This window comes from Lupinus angustifolius, chromosome LG17, assembly GCF_001865875.1.
Source record: "Lupinus angustifolius cultivar Tanjil chromosome LG17, LupAngTanjil_v1.0, whole genome shotgun sequence".
NCBI lineage: Eukaryota > Viridiplantae > Streptophyta > Magnoliopsida > Fabales > Fabaceae > Lupinus > Lupinus angustifolius.
The window spans coordinates 3,434,494-3,454,881 of NC_032025.1; the positions used below are offsets into that span (position 1 = coordinate 3,434,494).

Sequence of the window (20,388 nt, forward strand, 5' to 3'; positions counted from 1 at the left end):
ACAACTTATATTTGCCTTGAATAATTATAAGGATGATATTAATTTTTATTTCACTTGGTAGAAGCTAGTTGAATGGGATAGTTCAATTAATGGTACATGCTTAATCCCCTAAGCAATGTTTTGAATTCGAGTAACTAAAATACTGCCCAGTTGCTAGCATACCAGGCATGTGATGTATGGATGGAGATAGTTGGTAAAAACTTGGTGTTCCCAACTCTATTCTACTCATTTATATCTAGACATGTTGATTAAATATATTATTTTTATAAAATAAAAATAAAATGAAGTATTATTTTATTTATTTATTGGGAAATACTTATTAATGGAGAACAGAAAATGTAAGGGAGAGATGATCCGGTGTTGCGATGTATCTAGGGATGGGAGTTGTTATTGGCACTCCCAAGTGCTTATTTACACTCATTGTAATTTTATAACAAAAAAACTAAAATGTTGATTGGTGAATTGGGAATATCGATAAACACCTTTTTGGTGCTAGATTCATCGGGAAAGAATTTATGGAAAAAAGGTATCATGCTAGATTTACTTGTTAAGAGCATTTATAATTTTACCACAACATTATAAAATCAAATGTTATATAAACTAAATGTTGGATTAGTAGTTTGAGGATATGTGGATGATGCTTTGAGAAGACCAAGTAAGAAAAGTAGATTAAAAGAATATTAAGTTAATTTTAACTTCTAGATACAACAAGATTCAAAACAAACTATAGCAAAAACAAAATAACATGATTTATGATACATTATGACATTTTTTCATATGTATAGTCACACCATATAGTGAAATTAAGACAATGCTAAATTCCTTAAACATGAAGTCAATAATTTAATTTGTGTCTTTTAAATGGAAAATACTCTATGAAAAAAATTATATTCATTTCAATCATCTCTTCAATTCGAAAGTGATTAATTTTAAGTTTGTAGATCAAATTAGTAATAAAATAACTTAGGAAAATCAATAAGCTTGTAATAAATATTTAGTCTATTTTTCAGTATTATAAAGCAGAAACTGAAAACAAACTTATATCTAAACAAGATCATTAATTAAAGAACTAAAATAAAAACAAAAAAATTGACAGCAGCAAAACAAAAGGAGAAGGAATGTTACAATGGCCGAATTGACAACAAAGAAAAGAAAAATTGATGTTAGTTACTGAGAGAAAGTTTAACAGTATGCTTGTAGAAGAAACCATGTCATATATATAATTATATATATTTCATATTTATTATTATTATTATGTAAACAGAGAAAATAAAAAAAAAGGAAAAAATGTTGGGTGTTCCTAGCTTTGGAAAATCTTCCACCACCTATTTCTATTTTCTCTCTTCCTTGAAAGAGAGAAAACCCTAATTATACCTCTCCGTTTACTCTTCTCTCTTTCTCTCTCTTCTTTCTCTCTCTACTCCTCAAAAGAATCAGGTACTTGTGGACCTTCTTCCCTGCACCTGTTTCCAATTCTTAACTCTCCATTTTAATTTGATCCACAATTTTGTTTAAATCTTATTATTTTTTTGCATAATTCTCTTGAATCCAGATTCAACCAGTTTGGATAGCACTTGATTCATGATTCATTTGCTTTCTAAATTTGATTCATGACGTATTTAGAATTGGATTATGGATTATGAATATGAATTATGATTATGAATATCAAACTCTGCTATGCATGAGTTTGGTGTGCTTGGAAATCAAAGTGCTTTTTTTTGTCTCTGATCTTTTGTTCTTTTCTGAATTATGCATCTATGGCAATTCATGTCTCTGAATTATTGAAGGATGAATGTGTACGAGTGATGTTTTATGCTATTCTGTGTTTCATTTTCATTGGGAAACTAATTCTGATAAAGTAAATCATATGTGCTGGATTGATTTGATTTGAATTTGATCTTCTTCCATTTGTGGTTAGGAATCAAATCGATCAAATGGAAGGATTTGTTGGCTACGAATCAAATTTATTCTTCTCTTTGGGTAGGGTTTCTGACAAGCAAACAGAGGACGTCACCTTGGCTAGGGTTTGAGTTGATCTTAGGTTTATGTAGATCTTGTTGACATTTTTTAGGGTTTTCAAAATCTTCTTTTGATCGTGGATGTGAATTGGTTGTTTGAGTTAGATCAGCTAAAAAACATTTGAAATCATTGTGCCTATAGTATGATCTGGTTGTCGACGTATTTGAAATTTAATTTATGTGAAGATTGTCCATTGTTTTGTGAGCTTTGAGTTGAATTTATTTATTGGAGGAGCATGGAGAACGTGTGTGATGTCAATCACTTGGACGCTGATGTTCTTTTGCCCCCTCGGAAGCGTCTTCTTGCTGGATTGAAAAAACAGAGCCCAGATGGTCATGCTGCTGCCTCTCCATCCGTGGTCTCTGGTTCTTATGTTACTATTTCTGAGGCTGTTTCCTCGTCCTCCTTTTCATGTGAGTTTGAAACCCGACTTAAGAATCTGTTGACTTCGCATTCAAATAACCCTAACCTCACTCCTGAGGAAGTCGTGGAGGCCTCAAAAGCAGCAGCGTTGGCTGCAACACAGACTGCCAAGGCTGCAAGAGCCGCAGCAGAAGAGAAGGCTGAAATAGCAGCCAAAGCAGTTGCTGCAGCCAAGTGTGCGTTAGATTTGGCTGCATCTTTCCCTGGAGAGGGTGTCAACCAGGAAAGAAATCTGAAAAGGAACAAGCTGAAGAAGCATCTCCCTGTTCAGCTCTTGTACAAAAAAAATCAACTGATTGAAAACTGTGGGACAGATGAAGAATTGGCCCGTAAGTTACATCGAGCCATGAATAGCTCTCCTAGAATCTCGAAGAACTCTCCAAATTCAGGCTCAAAAGGCAGTAAGCACAAGAAGCCTAAAAGCTCTTCAAGTTTTGAAACAACTGAGGACTCTGATGGCGGTATGGCATCTAGACAAGATTGCTTATCTTTGAACAATGGGCATGCAGCAGCGGGCAAAATTGATTCTGAAGGCTCCATTCAAGAAGTATGCTCAAATAAGGAAGCTAAGAAGGGATCTAGATATGATAGGTCTAACCAAATGGAGATAGGTAATGGAGAAGCAGAGTCAAGCCGGTCAAAGGAGAAAAACACTGCAGATTTGTCTCCCATAGGAAAGAAGAGAGGAAGGGTGAAGCTAAAGAAGTTGCCTTTAAGCATTTGCACCTCGAAAGATAGGGCACAGCCAAAAGAAGTTATAAGGGCTAGAAGTTCTCCATTGACTGAAATGAAACAAGGCAATAATCCTGTTGATAGAAGTTATCCTTTGTTTGCAGCGGAGCCATCCACTGAGAGAGTGATGCCAATTGAGGCTACATCCAGGTGGAAATGCCAGGAATTCAAGACACCCGCTTGTATCAAACAAAATAAAGCTGTGCAGTCATAATATTCAGATTTGAATTGAGTTGACTGGATCTCAGCACTACTGTGACAAAATTCGATAGCTGAGGTAGAAATCATGATGCTTCTTTTTACATATATGGCCTCTATCCTTTTTGTTCTTCTTTGGTTTTGTAATGGATTTGTACCGACTAATGTAAATTTAGATTTATAGTTGCTTGCATTACTTCTTACAGTTTAAAGTTGCGTGTAAGGTTAATTGATAGCAAAACATGATTTTAGGTAGGTGGATGCAATGAATTTTGAACAGCCTTTTCATTATGCGGCATATTTCGTCCCGCATTTGTGTCGAGAATAAAAGAAGAAAACCTCTTGGTCTTCTACTTATGATTTTTTCTTACCTATGGATATTTCCCCCTCTCCTTATGATCAAATGTCTGGTCAATGTATTCTATTTGCACTTTAGCTCAATATAATTCAATAAACTAATTGCATCATGATTAACTAATGAATGGAAACATAGTAATTACTTTATGGCATTAAATTTGTGTTATGAAATCTTTATGGTAACAATTCTTCTGACAGCAATTATTAATCTAGTTACTGGCATTAGTGATCAAGTAAAGTCTTGGCATTTTGAGTAGTAGTGACGGTTACATGTTTCTCTAAATTAAGAATATTGTACGGATGGAGTTTGGCATTCCTCATTTTCACTGTTATCATTTTCGCCTACTTTGTTCAATGCCAACCTTTCCTTTAAACAACCAATAATGTTATAAATGAAGCTTACTTGTTTCTTATGTTTTTGAAAAAGAAAAACTATGCAATTCCAGCAGTGAAGTAGGGAATGTAGAAAGGGAAACTTGGCTCCTGCTGAGTTGGGTCACTAGTAACACTAAACATTTGATGCTTTGCTATCCTAACCAGACTCCATAGGTAATAACTTCCAACTATATAGTATTAATGTTTTTGGCATTCATTTTAAACTCTCACAAGGACCAATGTTTCTTATATTTATTTTTAAGTAAGAATCCATTGAATGAGGAGCAGAACTGCAGAAGTAGAAGATTTTGGTTGAAGAAGTTAAAGAAGAACATTAAAGAACTTTGGTTTATTTATAAGTCCAGTTAATGAATTTTAAGATAATTATAGTTGTTGTAAAATCTATTCGTTTGTCCTGCATAGCAATCGAAAGAGATTAATTCATTTTTCATTCTTTGAAATATCTTTAGTATTAAAAAATGGTCATTTATTATATAAGTGTTTGAACATAGTTGATCAAATTAGATGTTGGATGTTTTATTTTACTTTGGTGTCGACAAAAAATTATAATCTATTAGAGAAGCACCAGTTTGTGAGTATTGTAATGGGGTATGTTAGTGAAGAATTAATGGTGAAATAAATAAGCATAAGTATTCATTGGAACAGATCTGACTATTTTGTTTGTTTGTTTAATAAAAAATGTATCACGTGGCATACTCATCTGTCAAATGTTGTGAGGGTGAATTATAGTGCGACAAAAGTCCAATCAATCATTTTTAAAAGAAGGATTTATTTGCAAAGTTTTCTGGTCAGAACAAACTTGTCATAAATAATATTATATTATAGGAATTCATTATGCTGCATGTAGCCGGTTAACGTTCTCCAACATGCAAGTTGAGAATACAAAACCATATAAAATTCGGACGCAACCATTAAAGTGTATAAAACCAAAATAATATTTATTTTTTGTAGGTTAAATAGTGATATCTTTAATAATAATTATAATTAATGAAACATAACTATATAACAGTAAATTATTAACAGGGGTATTCACCAAGTCCACCATAGCATATCTGCACTGCAATGGAAATTGGAAAATAAGACTTGATTTGAAGGACTATCATCACTTACATCATGTGAAGAGTACATACACACCAATTCTGTTGTCAATATCTCTGGGTGTAAAAATTCTTTACTAATTTACATCATTGTAGTTAATAGTCCAATTAAAAGAATCTTAATAAACTGAAAAAAAAAACAAAAAAAATCAAAATCAATAGTCCTTCATGTGGAAGGAGGGGCTTAGAGATGTGACTATGTCAAAACTCAAAACACATCTCTCCCTTTCACTTTCCCACCTTGATTTTAAGGTTACTCACACCAATATTCACCTTTTCCACACTAGATTCATTTCTCATTTCATTTGGTGTTGACTCCTTGCAGTTCAGCCATGGGTGCTGCAGACACTGTTGCGCTGTTGGTCGGTTCTCTGCTGCAAAATCAAGAAGTGGTAAAAGAAATTCTGAGAACTCGCTAGCATCTTTCTCTGAGAACTTATATCTATCAATGAGCAATTTGTCAAGTGGCCAAAATTTTAGCCTTCTAATCCTTTTTAGGTCCCCATGCCTGTCAAAGAAATCCTTGGATTGTGCTCCAGCAGTAGCAATCTGCAAAGCATTAGAGATGTTAGAATAGACACTAAAGGAATATGTTGGAGTATATTCAAGGGTGAGCCTCGGCACAATAGTAAGGTTGCTGCCTTGAGGTCATAGTCTCTCCGCTTCCAGGGTTAAAGTTCAGTACATTAACTATTCTCAAATGCCACTAGGTGGAAGCTTTGCACACTAGGTCGCTTTTTATAGTGGGAGTGTACTCACCTTCCGGGGCATCTTTCCAAGGAGTTCCATCATCAGGGCAAGGTGATCCTGAAATCAGCACAATGCAGAGTTTAATTATTCTATTAACATAAAATCTATAGTGTAGAGACATGGGACCAACAAGTTTAGGAAATCACAAACTGTATACTTTCCCACTTAAATGCATGACCAAAGTGAATATTCCCCCTCCCCCTTGCTGAATGAATCAAAGAATGACTCCAACACCAGCAATTTAGTTATAAATGATATGCTAAAAGCATGAAACTCATAATTCATACACCTATATCTTGATCATTTTCACCATGATCACCAAAGAACAAAAGTGCTAATGCCAGAAAGGACATCATGATAGTTGATTTCCTACTTAAACTATTGATAAATGCATATCTAAAGCAGAGAGGTATTAAAACTTCAAAAGTAGATTCAATGAATTATGTTCTAAAGTATTGTTCTAACTCTGTTTCCCATTGTCAGATTTACTTTACTCATATTCCACAATAGAAGTAACTGATCTGAATTTACAAATACATTTAAATAGAAGTTAATGTGACTCAACTTTTTTAAAGAAATTAGTGAGAATAATAACGTTGACCACAACATTCTGATAATGCAATACCTTAAGATTCTTCTAGTTTAGAGCCCATATATAACTGTTTTTAAATTCTTCCAGAACCTTTTCCTTTCAAATGAGCAAAAGATTTCTTATAATCTCAAGAACTAACTAACCAAATTATTATATTATAAACTTATTTTTTTTCTTTTCGTAATGGAAAAGAAATCTACGGCAAACAGTTCCCATTTGAATGTTTATCATAAATTATACATGCATAAGATAAAGAATGTAATTTAACCATAATAGTTTACTAGCAAAATCACCATACCTCATCCTCACTAAAACCTTGTCCACCACCCTTGGGTGTAAACATCATATCACCAGTGGCAAGCTCGAAAGCTATGCAAGCAAAAGACCACATGTCGACAGAGAAGGAATAGCCAGCCTTCAGTATAACTTCCGGAGCTCTGTACTGCCTTGTCTGTATTTCTTCTGCAAGCGGCTTATCAGCCCAACAAGCATTTCCGAAATCAACTATCTTGCATCTCACATCAATCTCATCAATATTTCTAGCGGACTTTGGAGGTTCACCTGCTCCTCCTATTGAATCTCTTTTTAATGATATCTTAGCAACTGCCCTCCTTGCTCTTCTTTTCAACCTTTTCTCAATAAGACTTGTAACTCCAACATTTATGTTTCCCTCAGGTCTCTCTAGAATTGGAGAGAGTCCAGATCTACAAGGGTCTTTGGAATGATCAATGGTTGAAAATAGAAGAATGTTTTCAGGTTTTAGGTCACTGTGGATTATACCAAGTTCTCTATGCAAGTAATCCAAACCAATCAAAATGCATTTGCAAATCTCTCTAACTTTATTCAACGGAAGGCCTTTGTAATGGTTATATTTGATCAAACGGAGCAAGCTATCGCCAAGAAACTCAAGGACCATGCAAAGGTGCTGCCCATTTGGGCCTGTGTGCTTAAAATGGTCGATCAATTGGGCAACACACTTCGAATTTGAAGGATCACCATCAGCAATCGATGAAAGAACACTGATCTCATGAAGGGCAGCCTGAACAAACTCGGGTGCACTTTTCTGGATCTTGAGCGCAACATATGACTGAAAACCGCAAACTTAAAATTAGAAAAGATATGAAAAGGCAAATACTAAACTACTACAACAACAACAATCAAGCCTTATTCCCACCAGGTGGGGTTGGGCAAAAAAGAAGAATAAAAAACAAATAACAGACAACTAAAACGATGAAGAGAGCTTACCACTGGTTGGGGAAAATCATGAGAATACATGATTAACCATTAATGTTTTACCTTCATAGAATATTTTTTTAATTAAATATATAGAGATAGATGAACAAAGCATGATACTTGAGAATATTTACATACTTGTATTGTATGTAGTATAAGATATAAAAGACAACAAGTATTACAGTTACAAAGCAGCACAGTAGACAAAGTACCAAATCAGAGTTAACCAATCAAACAGGCAGAAGAAAGAGGAACATTTATTGCTCCTACGTAAAGACAAATCTAGCAAAAAAGGTGCTCACATTTGTGAGGACCATTCACCAGTTTTAGTTATACCAAATTGACACATGTTGAAAAACACATCCTATTGAAGAAACAAAAAAAGGAACCCCAGTTGAATGGGAAGAAGAAATCAACATCAATAAGCCAAATAAACTCAATTTTGATTACTAATAAAATGATGCCCCTAGGACATAAAAGGACAATATATATAATCACATAACAAAATGAATCACTATACTCCAACATTAGACACAAATATAATCATATACACATGATTAATCATGAATTTATCAATCATTGATCAGGATGTAGAAAAAGATTATAAAAGTAGTGTGAGATCATAATTTGTTTAAAAAAGACAAGATACAATAATATAAGGTACCAAGGGAAAGAAAGAAGAAAGGAAGATCTAGGAACCTCCGCATACAATTTAAAACATGCAAATCTGAAGAGAGAGAAAAAAGCACAACACAACAAGTAAAAATGTCCACATAGATTACAAAACCAATTGCAATTAAGGGGAAACAAATTCAACAAAATTTCAAACCCAGAACACAAATCACATTCTAAAAATCAAAATTTTAAAACTGGGGTCAATTAAAAAAAGATCAGCGAAGTACCAAACAATAAAAGTTGGAAGATTAACATACAGAAGTGTGAGTATCGTAAGCAAGCCACACGGTGGAGAACTGACCCCAACCGAGTTTCCTCTGCGCTATGTATCGGCCGGCGGCGAAATGATCGGCGACCCTAACGGCGTGGTACCCTCCTTTCCGGTATGAATCGAATCCCTCGTCATCTTCATCTGACCCTGATGACGATGAACACGACATCACTTCTATGATGTATTCAGATTCACCAAACAGTAAATAAAAAATTATCCTTTTTGTAATGATTTGATATCTATTTGGTCCCAAGGAAAGAAAATTTGTGACTTTTCTATTATTCTTTCTTAGTGTTTTGTTTGGTGGTGATTATAGAGAGGTGACAAAAAAATTGAAGTTTTATATTTGTGGTGTGTGTGGTTTTTGCTGAGGCTCTCTCTTCAATTGCTCCACTTTTTTCTCCATTTGCCTTCTGTTATTTTCTTCCCCTGTAATGTTTCACATATGTCAATGTGGGTCTTCTATTTTTCTCATCATACTCTTTCTTTCAAAGCCACCTTCTTTGCTACATTTATATCCTTACCCTTGTATTTATGGCTTCTCCATACATCATTCGCAATATTCATTAAACAATAATAATATAAAAAACTCTTCTCTTATTTCTAAAATTATTTTTAAAAGATTTATACTCCATTTGGTTGAGGGAAGAAAATAAGAAGAGAGAAATATGTGAGAAAGAGAGTGAAAAGAAAGAAAGTGAAGAGAAAGATGTGAGAAATAGAGAAAAATTTAGTGTTGCTTAGTTGTATAAAAAAAGAAGATAAATGAGTGATTAAACTTCCAGAGATCACCTGTCACACTTTTGGTGTCTCATTTCTATACCAATTTAATTAAAAAGTGACACCTAAAAAGAAAAATCCTAAAAAAATAAAATATTTTTTTTATATTATTTGGTTGAAGGCGACATCATTAGGTTCTTCCATTTTATTCATCAAGCTTAAAACCCTCACCTATCTTATTATCAAGCAAAGCCCTTTCATCAAAATCCCTCAAGTATAATCATCACCCTGAACCCCACATTCCATCATAATCTTCCTATAAAACTCCCTAGCTATCTTCAAAGATGGGGTGTTATGAAACTTGCACACCATGTCAAGCACTTTGATGAAAGGGAACATGCTTGGAGTATGAGAAAATGGAAGAACATTCCTACCATCATCATCATAAAGAGATAACTAATATTTTCCATTTCTATAATAGATATGTGCTAAGCTTTCCAAAATCTTATGTTTTTATTCAGGGGTCCTACATAAATAAAAAATATTAATTTTATTTATTAATATTTGCGAAAATTATTTAAGAAAAATACGTAGTAAAGCCTAACATAAGAGAAAGGCAAACTAGCTGAAATGTGATGAGTGAGTATAATTACACAAGATCTAGGAATGCAATTCTACATTCACCATTCCTCCTTGTCTCAATTAAAGGTGAAGACTTATAAATGAATATAATATTTATCTAATTTCACATTTATATAGATTTAGTATATGATCATTGGATAATATATTAATGTTATTATGAAGAGGGACTGTCTTGAGGTGGTTCATATACTCTTGAAAGGTTTGGATGTTCATCTTGGGAGGGTTGCCGAGGTTATGGATAATATTCGTCTCTTTCTCAAGAAGGACTGGTATGTGAAATTGCACCATATTTGGCGGGAGGGGAATATGCTTGCTAATTTTATGTCCAAGATTAGTCAAACTAATATTTGTAGAGTTAGACATTAGGACTCTGTCCCTCTAGATGAGGTTCATATCTTTCATATGGACAAATTATATTTGTTCTAGTTTGTTTCCTTTTATTTCCGATGTACAAAAAAAAAGTGGATAATATATTAAGTGTAATTTTTTATATATTTTTTCTTTATAAATTGTAATAATAACTGTTCTTATGTACCTAAAATTAGTAAAAACAGTTTTTATATAAAAACTGTGAGAATAAACAATGAGTCTCACTACTGGTAATTAAAAGTTACTTATGATAGTCATACACTGTAATTTTTAATCTTATCTATTTCATATTAATTATTCTAATTTCTGGTACAATTTTGATGGGAGTGGGTCTGACATATAAATTATATTAATGAAATTGATAATGAAAGAGAGATGATAGATAGTAAGATGTTGGAATTATGGAGTACCACAAGGTTAAGGTGAACTAGTAACACACAAATGGCAGCAGAAGAAGCCACGTGTGACTTCTCCAATCTCTCTTTGATGCCCTACAATGTCTCCCGCAAAACCTGCATTTGCCAATAAACTAAACACATATTATATGCCACTTCTCTTTCCTCTTAACGGTTCCTACTCCATCCTCTTTCATATTAACTATTCTCTATTTTTGTGGCTCTTGCTTTTTTCTGCTCTTATTCTTTATCCATTCCGTAATGCTACAAAGCTTTCACGAGCTTTGCACTACCATGTGTTTTTTGCATCCAATTCTATGGATTCTACTACCTAACAAATATTGCTATATTATTTTCTTCCTTGGTCACCAACATGATCTTATTGGGTTGGCTTGAGTGTTTGAAACAGCTTTTTCTTGCTGTAACATCTTCTGGGGTTGTCTAAAAATGGCTTGCATGTTGGTTGTAACGGTTGTTTGAACTTTGAACAAAACTAATTCATTTTGTTATTGGAAAAAGAGTAATTTTTTGGAGATATTGTTTGGTGGGTGATTTGAGATTATGGGAAAAGGATGGCACCAGGGACTGGTTGCACATCTGAGACAAGTACAATGAGTGGTGGTGAGAGCCTCGAAGAGGGAAGTAGTAGTGGTGAGTTTAGTATGGAGGATCAGAATGGTGATACGTTGGGAAGTTTGAATCATAATATTGGCAAACCTCCAAGGGATCATTCCTCTATGCGCCATTGCACCAGCTCTTCATGGCTTCTTGAAGCTGTTAGTATATTTAATTACCATGTTGCTTTTATCTTAGGACTTATCATCCATGTTTCATATTAGTTCCAATCATACCATAGATATTTGAAAATTATTTTGAAGTATGATTGATTTTATTCGAGTTAGAAAGACGTTCAAACCTGATTCCGAGAACTTGCTTAAGGAAAACTAGAATCATACCATCGGAACCAACACAAATTGATATCTTACTTCCATTATTGATATATATATGTTCACCTGTGCAGCCTTCAATGGCTGAGACGTAGGCCCTTACTTTGTTGAGAGAGCTACCTGTTTCTTTGTAGAATATGATTGAATTCCATAACCATAACTGAGGTTAACCCATGCATAATATTTACATTAACATATTTGCAATTTAAATTTTGTGCAGCACACACATAGCTTCAATATTTTTATAGAACACATAAGATATTGGAAAGCTTAGTACATATTTATTTGTTCGTGTTATTTTGAAATTTTGATAATATCCTCGTACTCATTGACTTTTGAATTACGAAAGTTGAAAGAGGCTGGGATTCTAATGAACCTGCAACTAAGTGCAAAACTGTCAATGATATTTCTAGTGATATTTTGTAGATGATTGCAGAAGCAGCAACCTTAAGATAATTTTCCTTTGAAATCGGTACATAGTATTTCACAGTTTATACTTTTGAGCATGTCTGTTATGTTGGTTCAAATCTTTGTTTTGATCAGTTGGTTTCAAGTAGAGTGATAAGTTTCTGAAAACATTATCAGAGTATCGCATTTTGGGCTGCATGTAAAGAAAATGGGTTGCTTTTTTGTACAAGTTGCATTTATATTTCTTTAACACATTTTTTTATTGCCTTAACTAATAGTTGTCTTATTTTCTTCTGTATAGGAACCAGATATTATGATTATAGGATTGAAATCAACCAGTGAAGAGAAGTCAGAGTTTTCACCTATATTGAGGTCTGGATGCTGTTCTGAGAAAGGACCAAAGCAGTTTATGGAGGATGAATTCATCTGTGTTGATATTCTCGGTGAACATGTTGGTGGAGGAGCAGACCTTCCTTCTCCAGCAGCATTTTATGGGGTATGTTTCGTCATGCTGACGACATATAATGGTTAATTAGCATTCTAACGACTAACCTGGCAGTCATTTAGATACTCACGGAGGTTGTGCGCTGTTGATATCTACAGGTATTTGATGGGCATGGTGGTATTGATGCAGCATCATTTGTCAAAAAGAACATCCTTAAGTTTATAATGGAAGACTCTCAGTTCCCCTCTGGCACTAAGAAAGCTGTTAAGAATGCATTTATGAAGGTTGATCATGCATTTAAAGATGCTAGTGCTCTTGATAGTTCTTCGGGCACCACTGCTCTCACAGCGCTTGTGTTGGGAAGGTGAGAACTGAGTATCACTTCATACCTAAGCACTTGTTATTTGCATAAGTTGTCATGCATTCATGCAAGTGCTGTAGGAGTAATGCTATCTATAAAACAAAATTGTCTGGAAATTTTTTAGAATAGACATTCACAAAACATTTTTGGTGATATAATTGTACTTGTGCACTTCTATTTGTGGCAGACATTATTAATGGATGTTGTAATTATGCAGGGTCATGCTAATCGCCAATGCAGGAGATTCTCGTGCTGTATTAGGAAAAAGGGGTAGAGCTATCGAACTTTCTAAAGACCATAAACCAAATTGCACTTCAGAAAGATTAAGAATTGAGAAACTAGGTGGCGTGATCTATGATGGATACCTCAATGGCCAACTATCGGTGGCTCGTGCTCTTGGAGATTGGCACATCAAAGGTTCCAAAGGTTCTAAAAGCCCCTTAAGCTCAGAGCCAGACTTGGAAGAGATTGTTCTGACAGAAGAAGATGAGTTTTTGATAATGGGTTGTGATGGATTATGGGATGTGATGAGTAGTCAGTGTGCAGTAACAATGGTAAGGAAGGAACTCATGCAACATAATGATCCTACAGCATGTGCCAAGGGACTCGTAAACGAGGCACTTCAACGGAACACATGTGACAATCTAACAGTTTTGATAGTTTGTTTCTCCAAAGATCCACCTTCTAAGATTGAAATTCCTAAATCACATAGGAGGAGAAGTATTTCAGCTGAAGGCCTTGATCTTCTCAAAGGTGTCTTAAATGGAAGATGAGTAAAACTCATTTGTTATTTATTTGTACATACTCAATTGGTGGGGAATTTTCTGACTAACCCCTATGCTATATAAAAAATACTATTTGCTTAAATCACAATTACAGCATCAAAATTCACACACTTGAATTTGGAAGCATATAACAGATTCATAGCCTTCTTTACTTGTACCACATCACTATTACAACCATACCTCGCATCCATGGCAAGCTTCAGCTCAGAAAGTCAAACTTTTAAGAAACAGATCATGGCTTCTGCCAAATTCTTCATAGTCTATGGCCACAACTGATACAAGTATGCAAGTACACAACAGAAACTTCTTCAGACTGTTGAAAATAACTATGTAGCAAGTGTTTTGTAATTTGTTCCCATTAGTTTATTGTTTACAATTTTTTTGAGCCAATGTAAATTTGTAAGAAACATGCACTTTTTACCTTTTCTGCTGATTTGATATACATTTTTTCATCTTACAAAATAAATAAATGAACCACACCAAAAAATGCTACTTGGCACCTCCTTCCAAATGTATAAAGGTGGTGATCATTTTTTTATTAACCGGAGTGATCAATTCATACCAATATCAATCACATTACTCTTTTAACTGCTGTATTAATCTGGCACCAGTGTTCATGGCACAGAGGTAAGCAATCTCAAAATTTGGCTCAAAAATCTAATTATATTTATTTCAATATTTCACTAAAAAATCTGAAGTAACCATTCTTCTATCTTCTATCTTCATGTACCTTCTTCCAAATGTTTGTTTGGACAATATAGTGATGAGTGCAGAGGTAGACACCTTAAGATAACACTGACATGAGGAATGTTGACCAAACAGTGAGTGCTATGGCTGCAGCAACATATGTCCACAATAGGATAACTGCACACTCTTCATTACCTACATCAAACAGCTGAGCCATGGTACCTGCATAATATCATACAGTTAAGGTAAACTCTCTGTCAAGCACACAACAAAATAGTTGTCATATTTGTGTTGTGTCCCTTTAAGACATGTTTCCCTATTGGAAACTTTAATTGTGCTATACAAATTTTTACATCTACTTTTCTAAATTTTCATATCAGTGCAGATGGAAATATCACATTTATTGTACTTATTATGACTAGTGTTAATTTTTAAAACATTAATCTTCTTTTTTAACTTAAGATTTATGATTTTATGCTAAGTTTATATTAATTTTATATCTTGTATCATAATCATGCTTACTGTGTCCTATAAAAGGGCAAGTACTTCAATTTTTTTGGATAAGGAACTAATCCCTTTTGGGATTCGTGGATGCCCCTCCCAACAAGTGTCGCTCTCAGGAATCAAACCCTCGACCTTGGGGATCCAGTGGGGCCTTACACCACTAGACCAATGCTTGTTGGTAACAAGTACTTCAATTAAAAGCAAAGATTAATAACTTACTAATATTCATAGCTGGTGGCATGACATACTGCATGACCAGGACATACTGAAACAAAGGATCCAAGGGGAGTAAGCCAAAATTTGCTGCAGCTTTGACAATAAAGAATCCAATAACAGGTAGTACAAAAAATCTAGCTATGATGATGCTGATGAGGATCAATGGTTTGACACTTGAGGATTTCAAGCCTGAAATTTATAGACAGTTAACAAAACCATTATTTTACACCCCTTAATTGATAAATTATGCTGAAGTGAAGATATCTTTGGCAGCTACTTTTTTTGTACCTTGAGTGAGGTTACCACCAAGTAAAAGAGTGATGCAGGGAATTGTACCATTCCTGAAAAGCAATAAATTCAATACTTCAATCAGATTACTATGTAGTTAGTATTACTATTACATGATAATATCATGAGATAATAGTTAGAAAGAAATAGACAAGGTAGAACAGTTTGGTTCTATGAGCAAAGTCACATACCCTAGTATTACAAGAGTGTCTTGGATAACTGCGAATGGAGCATAATCTCCTACTATTAGGTTCTTTAGCCATGCAACCGTACCAAACAGGAAGCCGAAAAACTGAACATGGAATTAAGGGTGTGAAACACATCTCAGTAACTGAGTCACTTTCACAATCAAACTGGATTGCACCTATGCAGTAAAAAACTAAAAAATTTCTGCCACAAAATGGGACTCACAGTAGCAATTGCTGGGGGTGAAAGTAGTTCTGCCACAAAATGTCTCAGAACTTCTATCGCTCTATACCAAGAGGATTCTTTCCTGTTCTTCGATACAGCGGACTGGTCTTGTTCTTGAATCTGCAAATGCAGATACATATTATAATCTAGAAAATGTTTGGTGTATAAGCTAAAAGCATATTTGATCAGGTGAAAATCAAGGAAAGTAACTATATTGTGGGATAGAAGAACTTTAATTTTCAATATTGTTACTAGTTAGATTGTAGGAATAGTCAAATTTGTGGGGTTGAAGTATAAATGTGTTGCACTTTCAATTTCTACCTTCCCACATTTTAGTTATACTAAGCAAGCTTAAACTGATTTTCATAGCAAAATTTTCACCTACTCAAACAAGTATCACCATCATAGTTTAGTTTTGCATAGGGTCTTACACTTTGGTTTTCAGTGTCTCCAATATAATCTGACGTGGGGACTTCTAATATTGTGTTTTCATTGTTTCCTCCCTTGAGAAGGAGAGTTTCTGCATTAGCATCAAGATCTTTGTTGGGAATCTTTAAGATCCCAGCAGCCTCAAGTGCCTTATATCGCAAAGATCTGCTTTTTATTGTCTGGTAAGTATGAGTCCAGATGAAAATGCCTCCAAGCTACAATCAACAAAATGAGACAATAAGATTCACAGAGTCCGTTTACGAGTTGGATTCAGAGGAGAAAGAAGGGAAATAGAAGGATTCACAAGTGTATTTAACGACTCTAAAGTTTTCTATTTCTCTACCTTATCCTCTAAAACCCGGTTCTAAAGATATTTGTAGATATGATACAAGCAAAATAGTAGTAAAAAGGTTGCATTACCGCCATAGAGAAAGATGCATAGGAGAGTGCATTGCTATGGCAAGCATCACTTCTACCAAATGGGCCTCCTTTCTCATCACAGATAGCTGGGATAATTACTATAGGAAGGTTACCCATATTTCCTGATCAAACACTCACAAAAATGAGAGGCTTTCAAATACATTTTTTATGAGAAAAGAAAATCAAGAAGACAGATTAGAAGGAGTGGCCATAAAAGTGAAATTTTACAATATATCAAGGCATGCATCCATGTCTAAAATACAATGTGAAATTTTCCACCTTAATACTTCTTCCAATTTTTACTCTTGCCAAGCATACTATAACTTTGAAGCCATACTAACCTGCTGAACATGATGCAATTATAAGACCTTCCAACTTCAAGTTAGGCTTTAGTGATTTTACTAGTATCCATCCTAGAATCCCTCCAATTAAGAAGGTAAGTCCAACATTAACTGGCATAAACCACCTGCATAGATGAGTAAACAACACAAACATTTAACACAATTGAATACCCTTTTCTCTCCACAAATTGAAAAGAATCACAGTTAGGCACGTAGTTAATGATCATGTTGCAATGTCCTTAAGTTCAAGGCAAACAAATAAAGGGTTCCAGGCAATGCCACTAAATGCAAGGCTCATGTAAGTATATAACTTTTTTTCATTCAGGTAAAGATTCTTATAGCTGTTCAGTAATATATTTTCCTAGTTCAAAGTTTGTAAGAGTGAAAATTAAACCATGCGTACCATGATATCATATCATCAAGTGAAACAGACTTCGCAAAACTGGCAAATATAAGTGAAGGGGTGAATGTAATGAAAACAACCTGCAAAAGGGCAAACAAACAAAAACAATAGTTATATGAAACACTCTGCGCGACATATACGTTTCTACGTGATTTGTCAATTTTTATATTATTATTACAAAGACATCTTTTATATAGAACTCCTGTAGGCAATACGTCAAACCCGGTGCACGCTATGCTAAATAACGAAATCATGTAACTATGTTGGATATATTTAATTTAGCTTGCAAATGTTACCTTGTTCAAGGATTTCCGAAAATCTGGTGAAAGAAGATGATCAAAATAACGAGTTGACATGAAAGCTCCCAATGCACTTATAAGTAGGACTTGAATAATTGGCATAGAAGCAACCTGTAGTAGATTAAAAAAACCCATCTTCCTTTGAATTTCTTGTGATTTTTCCCTTCTTCTGCTTGCTTCTTAATATAACTTCAGGACTCAAATCTTCAGCTCTATTCTATAAGATCATTGAACAAACAGGAGAGATGAAACAGTAAATCAGAACCAAAAAAAATAGTGTGATGAAGTAGATACAGTAATCAATGTGATTAGTTATGACGACAACCAATGTCTCTTTTTTTGTAACATCGTAGTATAATAGAACAGAAAAAAGTAGCTTATGTATTTGAATGTTTACAAGCCAAGGCAAATGCTAAAACTGACACATGGTGCTGCATGAACCTTCACTTAGATAACTAGATAACTAAGGGGTGATATATGAAACTTTTGGTTCGATCACCCTTTAAATCAAAAATAAAAATAATAAAAAATGATATAGTTCTACAGATAGAGACGTGTACTCTTCTACAATTTTTGGATAACTACTTTTAATTCTTGACCACCTAAAGAAGCTGTAAATTGCACTTATAGTGGGCATTAAGAAGCCTAATAATCAAGTAAGGCTGCTTACAAAAGTGGTTAGAAATGATAAAATAATAACGATCCAAATCATAATTAATAATAATCTTATCTCAATCCAAATACATGTAACAGCTATACTCACTGTATCAACCTCTTCCAAAAACTGTATTCACATGTACCACTCACCCCAAATACCACCGATATTCCAGTTATAAAATATACTATACTATATCAAAACAAGGAAAAAAAGTGCTACTTAAAGAATTATAACAAGCCACATTTTATCATTAATGCCATCTTTATAAATGAGACTGCATAAGATAAGATGAAGCTAAATGTACAGTAACCTTGCCATATTATTAGGATTATGGTACTATATATAAATACTTGAATGGTATGTAAATTAAGAAAAATATACCTTAAGTCTAATACTGTTCAGAAAAGTCGTTTTTTCCTTGTTTTGATACATTTTTTAAATATATATAAGAAGATAAAAAGGTATAAAATATAAATAAATAAATATTACAGCTGTACAAATTGTAAGTTCAGTGTCACAAAATTTTTATAATGCGTATGGATAAAGAATGAAATATAAATAAATGCATTTGATAATGCAAAACTTGGTATTTTTGTAATGAGAAGTTCATATTCAAAGAATATGACTCATTCTCACGCAATGAAATAAAATCATGAGAGATGAAATAAGTATGCTGAGACGATGTTGTTGTTCAAAACAATTTGTACATGTAATGATGTGCATCTAAATTAAATCTTTCCCAAAAATAGTACAAGGTGCAAATTACACTTAAATACAAATTTAATGATTTAAAAAATAATTTTTTGTTACAGCTGTAGAAATTGGAAGTTCATAGTCACACAATAAAAATGTGAGTTCATAATGTGGGTAATTCCTACTTGTCACGTTTCGTATTATTATTATGCTTATTGCAAAAGACGAAACTTGATTGAAAGACATTTTATATTTTAGAAGCCAGGCTGATTTTAAGCTTGTATAGAATTAAAGTTGAATTTGTATTACAGTTGTTTCATTGTAAGAGGAGATTGCGTATATATTTTGGCTTTTGGCTGCTGTTATCATTTTTGGCTGCCACTAAAATATCGAAATATTTAAAAAGAAGGAAATTTTTTAAACTGAAATAATTTTTTATATTTTAATGATTTATATTTAATGTATATTGACAATGTAAAAAACTTTATATTTATAGTGTATGAATATTAAATATTTTAAATTTTATTTGATCCTTTTTCCTTTTTGTATTTCTTATTCAATGAAATTTGTTAGACAGATGCACGTTATAATATTGGGAACATACCTTTTGATTGGTTATAATAATTAAGTATTTTAGTAAATCACCAAATCTCTATATTTGCCAAAGTCATACTACCAGAAACTCTCCTTTGATAATGAAACTATTAATAATGTTTTATTTGTTCTGTGTAATAAATATTAGACAAATGTATGTATAAATTAAAGTGTCTCTATAGTCTAATATATGTTATAAATTATTTCAGTAACGTACCATGACCTAATGTATTAGATGATTTGAGTAGCGTGAATCAAGGATGCAGAAAATATTAAAATCGTGAAAGAAACAAATATCCCATATGTTCCATCCCAAGGATGAGATAAGCTTATATTGAGTATAAGCTTGTTAAAAATTTTGGAATAAAATAAAAAGAAGTTAAAAACTTTATAATATCAATACTTTAAAATAATAAAAAAATTAAAAAGCATTAAACAACTTTATAGCTACGGCAATTGCTTAATTACTTGGTTAGTCATTAAAGTTTTAAATAATTAACTTTCTCTTAACATTTTGAATTTGAGAATATTTTTCATACAATTTTATAAATAATATAAAATGATGCATAACACTTGTATATTTAATTAATCACATAATCATATTCTTATATCATAACATTTATTTGACAA

At 33.4% G+C, this 20,388-nt stretch overlaps 4 protein-coding genes across 6 annotated transcripts; 2 read left to right on the forward strand and 2 right to left on the reverse strand.

The window, feature by feature from the left end:
* Positions 1,284-3,734, forward strand: LOC109331687. The gene is made up of 2 exons (XM_019566348.1): positions 1,284-1,437; positions 1,919-3,734. Exon 2 carries the CDS (start codon positions 2,255-2,257, stop codon positions 3,386-3,388), a length of 1,134 nt encoding a protein of 377 aa, XP_019421893.1. The 5' UTR covers positions 1,284-1,437; positions 1,919-2,254; the 3' UTR covers positions 3,389-3,734.
* On the reverse strand, positions 4,887-9,226 carry LOC109330649 (SRSF protein kinase 1-like). The gene is made up of 4 exons (XM_019564904.1): positions 8,730-9,226; positions 6,863-7,651; positions 5,982-6,029; positions 4,887-5,771 (listed from the first exon to the last, which is right to left on the reverse strand). Exons 1-4 carry the CDS (start codon positions 8,910-8,912, stop codon positions 5,451-5,453), a joined length of 1,341 nt encoding a protein of 446 aa, XP_019420449.1. The 5' UTR covers positions 8,913-9,226; the 3' UTR covers positions 4,887-5,450.
* On the forward strand, positions 10,877-14,239 carry LOC109332023 (probable protein phosphatase 2C 47). Of its 2 annotated transcripts, XM_019566864.1 has the most exons (5): positions 10,877-11,490; positions 11,521-11,645; positions 12,526-12,720; positions 12,828-13,033; positions 13,248-14,239. In XM_019566864.1, exons 1-5 carry the CDS (start codon positions 11,442-11,444, stop codon positions 13,801-13,803), a joined length of 1,131 nt encoding a protein of 376 aa, XP_019422409.1. In that variant the 5' UTR covers positions 10,877-11,441; the 3' UTR covers positions 13,804-14,239. The 2 variants fall into 2 exon arrangements, with proteins under 2 accessions (XP_019422409.1, XP_019422408.1); XM_019566863.1 differs by having other exon boundaries at positions 10,877-11,645.
* On the reverse strand, positions 14,268-18,046 carry LOC109332022 (protein PIN-LIKES 7-like). 2 transcript variants are annotated; one of them, XM_019566861.1, is made up of 10 exons: positions 17,811-18,046; positions 17,515-17,594; positions 17,112-17,236; positions 16,771-16,892; positions 16,353-16,565; positions 15,922-16,041; positions 15,702-15,802; positions 15,511-15,563; positions 15,226-15,411; positions 14,268-14,724 (listed from the first exon to the last, which is right to left on the reverse strand). In XM_019566861.1, the coding sequence occupies exons 1-10, from the start codon at positions 17,946-17,948 to the stop codon at positions 14,600-14,602; spliced, it is 1,263 nt and encodes a 420-aa protein (XP_019422406.1). In that variant the 5' UTR covers positions 17,949-18,046; the 3' UTR covers positions 14,268-14,599. The 2 variants fall into 2 exon arrangements, with proteins under 2 accessions (XP_019422406.1, XP_019422407.1); XM_019566862.1 differs by lacking the exon at positions 17,515-17,594 and having other exon boundaries at positions 17,811-17,896.

Bases quoted from the DNA above. Each gene is read 5' to 3' on its own strand.
- LOC109331687 (XM_019566348.1), top strand. From the start codon at position 2,255: ATGGAGAACGTGTGTGATGTCAATCACTTGGACGCTGATGTTCTTTTG.
- LOC109330649 (XM_019564904.1), bottom strand. From the start codon at position 8,912: ATGTCGTGTTCATCGTCATCAGGGTCAGATGAAGATGACGAGGGATTC. The intron at 7,652-8,729 runs GTATGTTAATCT...TGCGGTTTTCAG, and splicing joins CTTACGATACTCACACTTCT to TCATATGTTGCGCTCAAGAT. The intron at 5,772-5,981 runs GTGAGTACACTC...AATGCTTTGCAG, and splicing joins TTGGAAAGATGCCCCGGAAG to ATTGCTACTGCTGGAGCACA.
- LOC109332023 (XM_019566863.1), top strand. From the start codon at position 11,442: ATGGCACCAGGGACTGGTTGCACATCTGAGACAAGTACAATGAGTGGT. The intron at 11,646-12,525 runs GTTAGTATATTT...TCTTCTGTATAG, and splicing joins CTTCATGGCTTCTTGAAGCT to GAACCAGATATTATGATTAT. The intron at 12,721-12,827 runs GTATGTTTCGTC...TGATATCTACAG, and splicing joins CTCCAGCAGCATTTTATGGG to GTATTTGATGGGCATGGTGG.
- LOC109332022 (XM_019566861.1), bottom strand. From the start codon at position 17,948: ATGGGTTTTTTTAATCTACTACAGGTTGCTTCTATGCCAATTATTCAA. The intron at 17,237-17,514 runs GTACGCATGGTT...TCATCTATGCAG, and splicing joins CTTGATGATATGATATCATG to GTGGTTTATGCCAGTTAATG. The intron at 15,803-15,921 runs GTGAGTCCCATT...TTCCATGTTCAG, and splicing joins CACCCCCAGCAATTGCTACT to TTTTTCGGCTTCCTGTTTGG.